Raw genomic sequence first — 12,279 nt, 5'->3', positions numbered from 1 at the left:
ACTAACGACAGCACAGAGGTATAATACTGCAATTAAGGCTCACCTTCAGCTGTCAGTGAAGCGGTATATGGCTTAGACTTGCTCTTTGACTTTTCCTGCCCCCATGCTCAGATCTGGCCCTGGCTGATTCCCATTCCTACAGCAAATAAAACAGTAATTTTATTTCAAATGCTTTTTGAAGGTTTTACAGCCAGATGTTTAACGATATTTCCAAGTATGAAGATGTACATGTGTGGTCAGCAGTGTTATTGCTGTGTGGCTATCTACAAAGCTTCAAGAAGCTCAAGAAAAACCCAATTAGGCCACAAGAGGTTACGGAGGAGCGTTTCATTTGAACAAAGAAGTAACAAACTGACATGCAAGCAGACTCTGAGCTCACTACTGCTTTTTTTTACTTTTTCAGAAGATGGAGCACTGCCAGGCTGGTAATGAATGCCATGAAATAATGCTCAGCAAGTAGGATCTCACCAAGCATTTCAGTGCTATGACCAAAGAAATTACTAGTACCAGCTGCTGAACAAATGATCTCATATACCAAAGCTAACAAACTGTTACCAGATAGATATCCTGCAGCTACAACACAACATCCACTCCAATATAGACACAAGAAGGACCAGCTGATACTTAAAGCTGAACAAACAGACCATATGCAAGTTTCAGACATAGCCGAAATAATACAACTTTTTTTTCTAAATGCACATAAAATGGTCCTTCACTAAATATACCAATATTAAAGAAATTTCAGAAGTTACAATACAGAAGTTATACATTCAGCATGAAAGTAGTCTTCCAAAGACTCCAAGACAACTATTTGCATTTAAAAAAAAAACCCCAAACCAAAAACTATTAAAGACTGAAATTAAGGTGAAACCTTAGCCCTCAGCTTAAGGATAACATCAGACTTCATGTTGAATACAGAACAGCACTGACATGAAATCTCTTCTATAATCAGGTAAACACAATCACAGAAAAACAGCTATAAATTTAAGTCAAACTATCTGCAACCCATATGAATTTCCTTAAAGCCATTTCCCAATACCTTACTCAAATACATGCTTAGCACTTGAGACATTCTAGTCTTGAGATACTATGTGCTTATACTCTACATTACCCCTAAAACTTAATGGACTGTTCAGTGCGTAAGGAATTGGTTGGATGGTTGCATCTGGAGGGTAGTGGTCAACAGCTCAGAGTCCCAATGGACATCCATGACAACTGCTGCCCCTCAGGAGCAGCAGAAAATGGGGTCAGGTGCACCCTCAGCAAATTTGCAGATGACACCAAGCTGAGTACTGCGGTTAACACACCTGAAGGCTGGGATGCCATCCACAGGGACCTGGACAAGCTCAAGAGGTAGGCCCATGAGAATCTCGTGAGGTTTAATAAGACCAAGTGCAAGGTGGTGCACCTGGATCAGAACAACGCCCAGTATCAACAGAGCCTGGGGGATGAACAGATCAAGAGCAGCCTTGACGAGAAGGACTTGGGGGTGCTGGTGGAGGAGAGGCTGGACATGAGCTGGCAGGTAAAGGGAGGGGATTCTGTTCCTCTATTCCGCTCTGGTGAGACCCCACCAGGAGTGCTGCATCCAGCTCTGGGGTCCCCAATACAGGAAGGACATAGACCTGTTGGAGCGAGCCCAGAGGAGGGACACTGAGATGATTAGAAGGATGTAGCATTTCTCCTATGAGGAAAGGCTCAGAGAATTGGGATTGTTCAGCCTGGAAAAGAGAAGGCTTTGGGGTGACCTAATTCTGGTCTTCCAGTACATGAAGGGAACCTACAAGAAAGATGAAGAGAGACTATTTACAAGGTCATGAAGTGACAGGACAAGGGGGAATGGATTCAAACTGACAGAAAGCAGGTTAGAAGTTAGGAAGAAATTCTTTACTGTGAGAGTGGTGAGGCACTGCAACGGGTTGCCCAGAGAAGCTGTGGAAGCCCCATCCTTGGAAGTGTTCAAGGCCAGGTTGGATGGGGCTCTGGGCAACCTGATCTAGAGGAAGGTGTCCCCATCCAAGGCAGGGCAGTTGGAACTAGATGATACTAAAGGTCTCTACCAACCCAAACCATTTTATGATTCTGCTGAGCACATGACCCTAATGGCACTCCAAAAAAGTGTACAAACTAATTTAAACCAATCTTGTAAGGGAAGTAACATTTGATATGGAAATAAGAAATATTAGGAGAATTTAGCCACATAAATACCCATTTCTTGTAAACAAAGTAATTAGGATTTCCTCAGAGCCTCAGAAGCTAAAAGGAAATATACTGAACTACAGCCACTCAAATGTCTCTGTTGAAAGGGGGTGTGCGTGCATATATCCATACATCTTTATGTATGCATTACACATACAAATATATATTTTTAGTTAAGGGAAGCAAAAACCAGTAGTAACAAAAACCAGAAGCTCAAGTGTGTACAAAACTGCTTAGAACAAATGTAATATGTCACTAATACACACCTGTTCTCCAGATTTATAATTACTCTTTTTAAAATAAGTAAGATATTCTATAATTTTAACTACTACCCTTCTACCACTTTGTAGTTCCATTATTTTGAAGGGAGGCCTGGGCCAATAGAAAGTCTCATTGTCCTAATAGCTCTATATTAACATTTACATCTCATGTTCACATTCTCCTCACCCAGCAAGTAAGGGTTGTGCTTACACGAAGATACAGTGCGGCCCAACCAAATTAGATCCACAGAGTGAATTAACTGGTGCTAAGGACCTGACACCCACACTATACGTGTCCTGGAGTTTAACTTTTGATCAGCTGTAGCCTAGTCCCAGGGACTGAATGCCCATTAGTGGTAGGAGCACACTTTCTAATCTCATACATTCCAACTGGAATCCAGTTTATGCACTGAATCCACCTGGCTATGCAAGCCAAAGTGCAGTCAGCGGAGACAATTGAGAAGCTTTCTTTAAAAGAGCACTCCTGGTCCAAATTCATATGTTAATGGTCATGCACCCAAGAAACCATTTCCTGTAACTCCACATTCAGCTATAGGCACCATGTCTCCTGCTCTTTGAGGCTGTGCCAGCTCATCCTGGTAAGCAGCATGGACCTTGAAGCTTGTTATTTCCTTCAGAGCTAAAGAATGCAAGCAGCACAGATGTCTGGTCAAGATTTAGCTCCCGTTATAGGAGAGGGGGCAACAGAACTTGCAGTATTTGTTACAGGCAAACCTCAAGCCTAACTGATGGACCTCTGCAACAGAATTTCTCCTGGTGTTCCTAAGAAGACTAGAAAACACTAAGCTTCCTAACAACGTAGTTGAAAAAAGTTGTCAAACTACATTAATTTGAGGATTTTTGGTGATTCTGCTGTTGTTCAGGGTGTGTGAATAGACTTAGGCTTTCAAGGATTTCATAACAACTGAAAGTCCAAGGATACAGATTGTGGTCTTACAGGGCTGTTTAAGAGAGCTAAACACAGCAAGACACACTGAATGTGGAGGGACCTCACTAACCAAAACACAAAGTGGGAATAAAATCTAAAAATCCTTAAAACTAAAATCCTTAAAAATACAGGCCTGCCATTAGAACAAAAAATGATTCTGCCACTTTGCCTCTAACAGTAAGCAGCAGTATATGCTTAATACAGAAGCTACCAAAGGATTAAGTCTTGCACTTTACTTAGGTCCAATCGTGTCTCTCCATTCAAACAGAGATTACTGCTCAACAGAAAGTCTATTAAAAGGGTTGTAGCAGAGCTCCTAAGACCCAGTAAGTATGCTCCTGCAGGTCATCAGCAGATCACTAGAAAGAAAGAAAAAGCATTATAGTATATTTAGAAGTCATAAATAGGAAGCTCAATGTAATATTAACAAGCACAAAAAACACCCACATGTAAAAAAAATAGACAGCAAGGGAATGAGGGAAAAATCAGGGATAAAAAGAGTGAAGGGTACCTCCAGTAGTATTTTAAATATAACAGTTTTTCTTTGAAGTGTCAAATCATTTCAATGTTATTCAAACTGAAAACTGAGTGCGGAATATCTTACCTAAGAAATAGAAAGACAAAGAAAAAATATAATCCCTAATTTCACAAAATACTCCAGATGGAACAATCTTACTCATTCTAATGGGGAACACACTGTGCAAGCAATCTGCCTTCATGGAGATCCTTGATAGTCCAATACCCTAGAACTAACAGCCCTGGTCTCTGATATACAGTACTTGGCATGATCTTAAGTACAAGGCAAAATAATAGTTCATCTGGAATTGTCCCTCAGTTTAAATGTGGAAAATTGTTTTCTTTCAAATTAAAGATGATATTTAACTCATAAGGCGAATAACTACCACAAGAAGTAACTAGCAAGTACAGTGTATAGACTTTACAGCTTCCCAAAATTCACCAGCCCTGCTCTCTGATACGAATGCAGCTCCAATACAATGTCCAATGACATACAAAGGAATCACCTTATAACTCAAACATACTGACGTTATTTTGATCTTATACAATTTTTCACCATGATCTTGCAACTTTGGCCATGCACACGGCCATGACCCACACAGACCATCTCTGAACACATGACTCCACAATTGTCATCTTTCATAATTGGCACTAGGGCACTTTGTGGATCAGAGTATTGTCACTCTTAGCATTCTTGATAGTTTCAGCAGTGAAAGCCCAGATTTCAACTCAATCCTGTATACCATCTGATCACAAGACCAGTCAACTCATGCCGCACAGAAAAACAGGCACAGAGGTTACGGGCACGCATGTGATTGTCACTGCGCTCACCGGGCGCTCGGTCTTGTGAGCAGCACAGATGTGACAGGAACAAAGCTCCAAAGCATCAGCCTGAGCCAAATGCTGTCCCCGAGGTTCAGAAAACAGTAATAATTCAATATTATATAAAGATCACACATTTAAACCCTGAAGCAGCAATTGCTACTGAATCTCACCTTTAAGCATTTGCAGCATCAAAAACAGAGGGCAGTGAAATGGCTAGCGGGTCACCAGACTGCGCACGTGTATTTAGGTCACGACAGTCAAGCCATGTTTTAATTTTCCAGTGCTGATGAGACCCGACCACGAGTTACCGCAGCAATCACACACAATCGCCGGACAGAGGGCCCGGCGCCTCTCCCCCGCCGCTGCCCGAGGGGCGAGCGCCTCGCGGCTCCCGGGTGTGCCACTGCCAACAGTGGCCAGAAAATGGCTGAGGGATCCAACGCGAGGGAAGGGCGGGAGAAGAGCCTCCCGCTGCACCCCCGCCCGCCCGGCTGTGCCCCGTCCCCGCCGGCCGCTCCCCCCGGGCACTGGGCGGCGGGGCACTCCGGGGGGATGCGGCACACCTGCCACCCACGGAGCCCCTCGCCCCACTGGCCTCTCCGCCGCCGCCTCCCCTGCTGCCCACCCGGGGCAGCCCCCACCGCGCCGTCGCCGCTCACCTGAAGGCGGGCCCCTCCCCCGGGGCCCGGCCGTGGGGGGCCGCCGCGCCACCGCCCCTTTTGTTGAAGAGCTTCTGGAGCAGGGTGGGGGCCATGCCACCGCCCCACGCGGCGGCGCTCCCGCCGCGCCCCTCGCAGCGGCTCAGCGCGCGGCTAGCGGCGGCGGCCGCGGCAGCATCCCCGGAGCTGCCGCGGAGCCGCCCAGCATTGCGCGGAGGCGAGGAGAGGGGAGGCGAGGGGAGCGCCGGCCCGCTCAGCCGCGCCGCTCCCGGCAGCCGCCCGTCACCTGACCGAGGGGCCGAGCGTGCCCGCCCGGCGGCGCTGACAGCCGGCTGTGCGCCCTCCCGGACGGGGCTCTGCCGGGCCGGGCCGGGCCGGGCTCGGTTGGGCTGGGCTGAGCTGGGCTCGGCAGCGCTCCCCGCGCCGCCACCAGCCGGCAGACGAGGACGGACCCGCCGTACCGCCGCGCCCCTCGGGCGCTCCCCATTGGCTGCGCGGCACCCCCGCCCCGCCCCCAGCACGTGGTAGGGCGCGGAAGCGGCCCTTAAAGGAACACGGGCCCGCCGCCGGCCGTGCGGCGTGGGGAGGGCGGGTGCGGGGTGTGCCCGAGTTACAGCTGTTTTACACACCCACGGTGGGAAGCATGCCCATACATAGAGCTGTGGGACCACAGAACGGCTTGGGTTGAAAGGGATCTTAAAGATCATCTAGTCCCAACCCCGCCGCCATGGACAGGGACACCTCCCACTAGAGCAGGTTGCTCAAGGCCTTATCCAACCTGGCCTAGAACGCTGCCAGGGCTGGGGCATCCACAGCCTCCCTGAACTGTTCCAGCGTCTCACCACCCTCACAATAAAAAATTTCTTCCTAAAGTGTAACCTAAATTTCCCCTCTTTCAATTTGTACCCATTACTCCTTGTCCTGTCTCTACAGTTCCTGAAAAAGAGTCCATTTCCAACTTCCCTGTAGGCCCTTTTCAAACACTGGAAGGTTGCTATGAGGTCTCCAAACATCCATCTCCAGACTGAACAGCCCCAACTTTCTCAGCCTGTCTTGGTAGAGGAGGTGCTCCAGTCCTCTCATCAACCTTGGGGCCCTCCTCTGGACTTGCTCCAACAGTCCCATGTCCTTCTCATGCTGGGGACACCATAGCTGGTGGGGTCTCACCAGAGCAGAGCAGAGGAACAGAATCACCTCCTTTGACCTGCTGGCCACACTGCTTTTCATGCAGCCCAGGACATGGTTGGCTTTCTGGGCTGTGAGCTCACGCTGCTGACTCATGTTGAGTTTTTCATCCCCATCCGCACACTGATAGTGTATATTTTACAATACACTTCTCTCTCTATAGATCTGTGTTTGCATATGTACACGTGGACATATACGTCCCCTGTATATGTACACACATGTAAAACAGGTAGTTGTGGTTTACAGTAATATGTTTGTGCACTGAAGCAAGGGTGAACAAAGCACTGCCTGCATCAGAGGGGGCTGTTCACCTGTTGGGCTGACAGCAGAATGCAATGCCTCAGTGGCCTCCCATCCTCCTCATGCCAGACAAGCCCACAGCCCAAAAAATATCCATCCGGTTTTTGGAAGCTCACATCCCTCATTTTGCTCCGTGCACCCATCTGTCACCAGTGCAGGAAAGTCTTCATCTGATTTTTTTCTAGTCCTTATGTCTGTAATTGAGAGATTCCTGGCATATAATTGTAGAAGTACGGGGATTCCCTCAGAGAACCTGAACTTTAGTCTTTGACCAGGCAAGTGAGAACATTAGAAGAAGGGCATCTGCTGGGATGGTGCCCATTTTCACTCATTTCTGTGAAATGAATGATCTATTTCATTCACAAATAATTAGATAATGCTACAGTATTTGGGTGTCATTTGGAACTTTATGTTTGTTTGTTTGATTAATTTGGGGGAAAGGGTTGTGTGGTTTTGCTCAGCAGCAGCATGACTCCATGATGCACCCACTGAGAGAAAACGACTTCAAATGCTCCTTTTTAACCAAGTCACTGCACAATGTGGTGCAACAAAAACCAATCAACCAAGCCAAAAAAACCCCCAACCAACCAACCAACCAAAACACCCCACAACCAAACCAAACCAAACACCAAAAAAATCACCACAAACAACAAAAAAAAAAAAAAAACCAACCAAAAAAAAACGCAAGAAAAGCAGAATCACAATAGCTTCCTGCTCTTTTCAGACAACTGGGAGATGAGACATGGAGAATGGTTTAAATACCATAGTTTTAATGGATCTTTACAATAGATTGCAAACTCAATATCCAGTAGTGACAGAAGAGGTGGTGGAGTCAGCCTTTCAGTGTCTGGAGAAGCTGATTTCTCTTAAAAATCAAGGGATTACATCTACTGGCCTGAGAATATGATCCCCTGTGCCCGCGATAACACCAGATTGAATCACATAATGCTCAACTGATCCTGTCTGGAGGTTCATTCTCAGAAGGGCTCTTAACCACTTCATCTGTGAGACTGAATACCCAATGTAAATCTTTCAGCTTGGATGTTATTACTTCCTTTGACTCTTTATTTCCACCATTATCACCAAATGCCCCCTGTCATCAGGGCCAACCCACTCAATCAAAGCCAAAGGACAGAAAAGTAAGAGTATGGCAATGACACCACAAGAAAAGGGTCCTTGTGAATAGCAGAGTGTGGCTGGACAAGATGAAAGACATCACGGCTGACATAGTAATCATTGCAAATGAGAATCTAGGCATCCAGCTCCAGAAATAATCACTGGATTGCATTTCTCAAATGACAGTCCTGAGAATCTTAAAAGTTGCAAACACTGTGGCTGCCACTCTATGGTCCATCTGCATTAGCAAGGAGTGCTGACCAACAGGGGCAGAACCCTAGACTAAACCAGTTGTCTTAGAGAGCCCAATGTCCACACTGCAAACATTTTACAGGGTTTTATTTTGGATTGGTTGCAATCTAGTCCTGTGAGCACAATGCATGTCAGTGATTGGAGCACACTGAACGCATTTCTGAAAACAGCCGGTTCAGTTTCTTCTGAAAATGCTGCACTTTGTATGCCCACATGCTACTCCAAAATGTGAAGCATGACAAAGTCAGTGAGGACAACTGGGATAATGACTTAAAAAATGGCAGTGTAAATGCTCCGCACACAGTGGCTGATGCTCAGTGCAAAATTAGTTCTTGATGTTTTCTCTTAATGTGTGTAACAGTCACTGTGGTCTGAAATTGACAATATAACATTAAGAAACTAGTCTTCTGAAGGTTATTTCTGAAAAAAAAAATGAAAAAATGGGGAAAACGCAGCAAAATCAGCAAAGGACTAAAAAATAATTTTCACAGTCAGTATGCACTATCCCACCAAAAACTGAGTTTGGCTATATAGAACATCTGGCAAAGCAAATGCAGTGATTTTGCACTAACCCAAGAGTGCAAAATATGTGCAGATATAAAGAAAAAAGCCATACCACCTGCCAAGCAAAGACCATTTACAGCAATATGGTATGTCTCCAGGCCTCACTCTTCTAGGAAATACAGGAAATAAAAGTGGCATATAAAAATCAAAAACTTATTGGTAATTTTCTGCCTGAGGGTCAGACTCTTTGTGTGCAGAAAAAGACAATTTAATTGTTCAAACTTCAGTCAGAAAATGAGCCGGATTCTCAATGCAGAAACAGATGAGGCTTTGTTAGAAAATTGCCAGTACATAAAAAGGATCATTCAAATCCTGGAATAGCTGAATGCTTGGAAAAGCATTTCTGTGTTTCACAGGGCATAAATCTCTCTAAAGATTCTCTCCTGAGAATGTAGGAACTAGGTTTTACAGCCAGGATAGGCAGGGTTAAAAGCCAAGTCTCTTAAGTCACATTTTGCTTCTCTGTCACTTAGACCTGGATGAAATGATGAGTTCCTCTACAGCTACTTCTCTTCTACCCTGTTCAGTCCTGAATGCACAAGTCCAAAATGCTCCTAAACCTTTGTTGTCAGAACTAGGCTTTGGAGGTACCAGAAAAAGAAGTCAGAGGCCAATGCAGGTAAACTTCAAAGATTTAACAAAAAGTTTGTTAATCCAAGGTGTTTGTTAATGATTTACTGTTTAGTGGGGTGGTGCATGCTGTTTAAATTATGTGAACACAGATGAGTCTTGCTACACTCTGTAATGCATCAGCAACAGTTTGGATTCTGTAAAATAAATAAAATCCAGTTTCTAATGTCAATTCAAACATGCCAAGTAAAATGTGGTATCAAGAAACGTCTAGAGTTATTCTCTCTCCGTATTAGTGGAGTACAGTAAGTCTACATTACTCTCCACAGAGAATTTTAAAACCTATTGTAAAATGTATCCCACTTCACAAGCAGAAACAGAAACTGACAGAAAAGGAAAGCTTGGGATTGCAGCCCCCTACAAACCAGCGTTACTCATCCTTCATTGGAGCGTTACATAATTTGCACTGTTGCTGCAGCAACTTTCCTCAGCCCCTGAACAGTACCACAAAGGTGCTGCTGTAACACAGATAAGCAGTTTAACTGTCTTTTTACATAGATATACAGCCAGTTGAAAAAGACAGTTTGAAGGGAATATATTAATGTAATTGTTTCAAAGTTACGGGGAATTATTGATGTATGTAATGAAACATGTAATTTTCAATAGTCTTTGGTGTTAAAAAAAAAGAGAAAGGCCAGATAAAGAATGTCTTCTTTTAATCAACACAATATAAATATCAAGTAATATGGCAAGAATTTGATTGTGTGAAGGTAATAGGTATTTACAGTCCTCTGAAATCACTGCTGTACTTATGCATCTTGCCAAATTTCCTAAAGCAAAAGTACTTCTCCCTCCAGAAGAGCTTAAAGATGTACACACCTGTGAATATTCAAATACTTGTTTAGAACCTGGTTTGGTTCCTTTTCTCAACAAAGTCATTAGCATTGATAGATTGCTTTTCTAAGTCTCCTGCCTAGGACTCCACCCAAAGTCTAGCTGGAAAACCTCAAGTCCCAGATTTTCAATGGTGAAATCTGCCATGGGCCTTACTAGTTGCTGGTTGCACTCATCTTTAAATCCATGCAGACGTAGTTCACCTTGGACTCCATCCTACCCACATTAGATGCAGACCAAAAATGCTTTCTACATAATAAAGAATGCAGTCATCATAATTGATATTTTAATACCTTTGGTGGTAACTATGATAAACAGCATTATACATTTACATGAAATTGCAGTAATATCAGGACATACATTTGTATCAAAACTGAGGGCAGGAATTCAGCAACAAAATCAACATCCTGCATTAGCACTGTGGCAGCAATGACCAGCTGTTAGCTAACACTTTGGGTGTCTTCTTGCAAGGCATGGCTTCTACCGTTATCAGAAATCACAGGCACTCTCTACCATCCCTCCTCACATCCTGAGGTCCTAATGCTACTCTGGATATTTGCCTCTAAAACATGTTCTAAGCAGAGCTAAAATATAGAGCAAAAAAGTCTGCTTATTCTTGCTTGGTTCTTAACCATTTCTTCAGGGATCAGCATATCTGAAAGTTAGTGACTTTCCTTTTGATTTCTGTCATATTATGTCAGCCTCTGTGTGGATAATTTTCTTTTTAAAACATTCTGATAGAGGAACATATGGTTCTTTCATTGTTCAACATTGTGGTTTAATTCAGCTTACAGGAATCAGCACAGAGTCAATAACTGCTCAGTATGGGTTTAATCTGGGGCCTCTTTATTCAGTTTTATGCAGAAAAAGACTTGGTGAAGATGGGGAACAATAAACCTGACGATGAGAAAACAGATTTATTTTTCCTGTCTCGTGTGTCTCTCATGAAGGTGACATGCTTGACGTGCCAGGTCACATGGGAATAGCACATGATGCACCCTGTGTGTCACACAGCACCCTGTGTGTCACACAGCAACAGAGTGGCTGCTCAATTTCACAGAAAGCAGTGAAAGAATCCTTACCAAGAATGTAACCAAGAAATTGCACGTTGGAAGCTTCTTGATAGCTGTTCTGAAAAGCTGATGACGTATGTGTTTCAGTCGCTTGTCAGATAGATCCCATCAGTACTCCACTGCACCATATTCTGAAGCTGCAATTCAGTCCACTGAAAACCCCATAAACATATGATTTCTCCTGTACAAACCAAAATGGCTTGTAATATCCTTAGACAAGGCAGTGCTGAACTGAGCCAAAGCACTCACTTTCTGGTGGAATTAACATCTTTAAGTCTCTATTTTCTTCATGGTGTCGAATACAGATTTAAAGGTGAAAAAAAAGTGCAAGAAAATGAAACAAAAAGAAAAAATTCTAGCCTGAATGTGTATACATTTGCCCATCTAATACAATCTGCAACAACTATAAACAACTATAAATATTTTGCAGTTTATTCTTTCGCGAATGCTATTTGCCTAGCTAGAATGATTATGAAATAAATTTGCTTACTGTATATTCCATCAGAGTAACAGTTTTAGAATGATATATGCATTTTTATGCACTTAACAACGATAGCTTCTTTAGTCAGGGAGAAAAGGAGAGGTGAAAACAAAGATTTGATAACAGGCTGATCTTTGAGTTTCATTAGGCTGCAATGTCATACCACAGCAAGTAGGAAGGACTTGGTGGAGGGGAGACCTGTATTTGAAGCCATTTCCTTCAAGATTTTAGCATTCCCAGCACATTTATCTGTTGATAATACTCATTTTACTTTTGCTGGGTAGCCAAAGCTGTATGTGCAGAAAAATAAATATCTGAATTGAAAATTTAACAGATAATTCAGTTATAGTGTGTATTTTCAATGTACTGTTTTACAGATATTTACTATATAAACTACTGGACGTGTCAAAAGATAAGAGATATTTTGGTGATAGGA

At 43.8% G+C, this 12,279-nt stretch overlaps 1 protein-coding gene across 2 annotated transcripts in view; it reads right to left on the bottom strand.

The window, feature by feature from the left end:
• The window catches only part of FNIP2 (folliculin interacting protein 2), a 50,240-nt gene extending 44,399 nt beyond the window's left edge, over positions 1-5,841 (bottom strand). The window contains exon 1 of one of the 2 annotated variants that reach the window (XM_064652350.1): positions 5,409-5,841. In XM_064652350.1, the coding sequence (XP_064508420.1) occupies positions 5,409-5,503 (95 nt within the window). In that variant the 5' untranslated portion in view covers positions 5,504-5,841. The remainder of the gene's footprint in view (positions 1-5,408) is intronic. The other variant, XM_064652352.1, reaches the window with a different exon arrangement.
• Between the last annotated feature and the right edge of the window lie 6,438 nt (positions 5,842-12,279).

This window comes from Pseudopipra pipra, chromosome 4 (genome assembly GCF_036250125.1).
Source record: "Pseudopipra pipra isolate bDixPip1 chromosome 4, bDixPip1.hap1, whole genome shotgun sequence".
Taxonomy (NCBI): Eukaryota; Metazoa; Chordata; class Aves; order Passeriformes; family Pipridae; genus Pseudopipra; species Pseudopipra pipra.
Note: the sequence above shows the minus strand (reverse complement) of the source record. Positions and strands in the feature narration are given on the sequence as shown.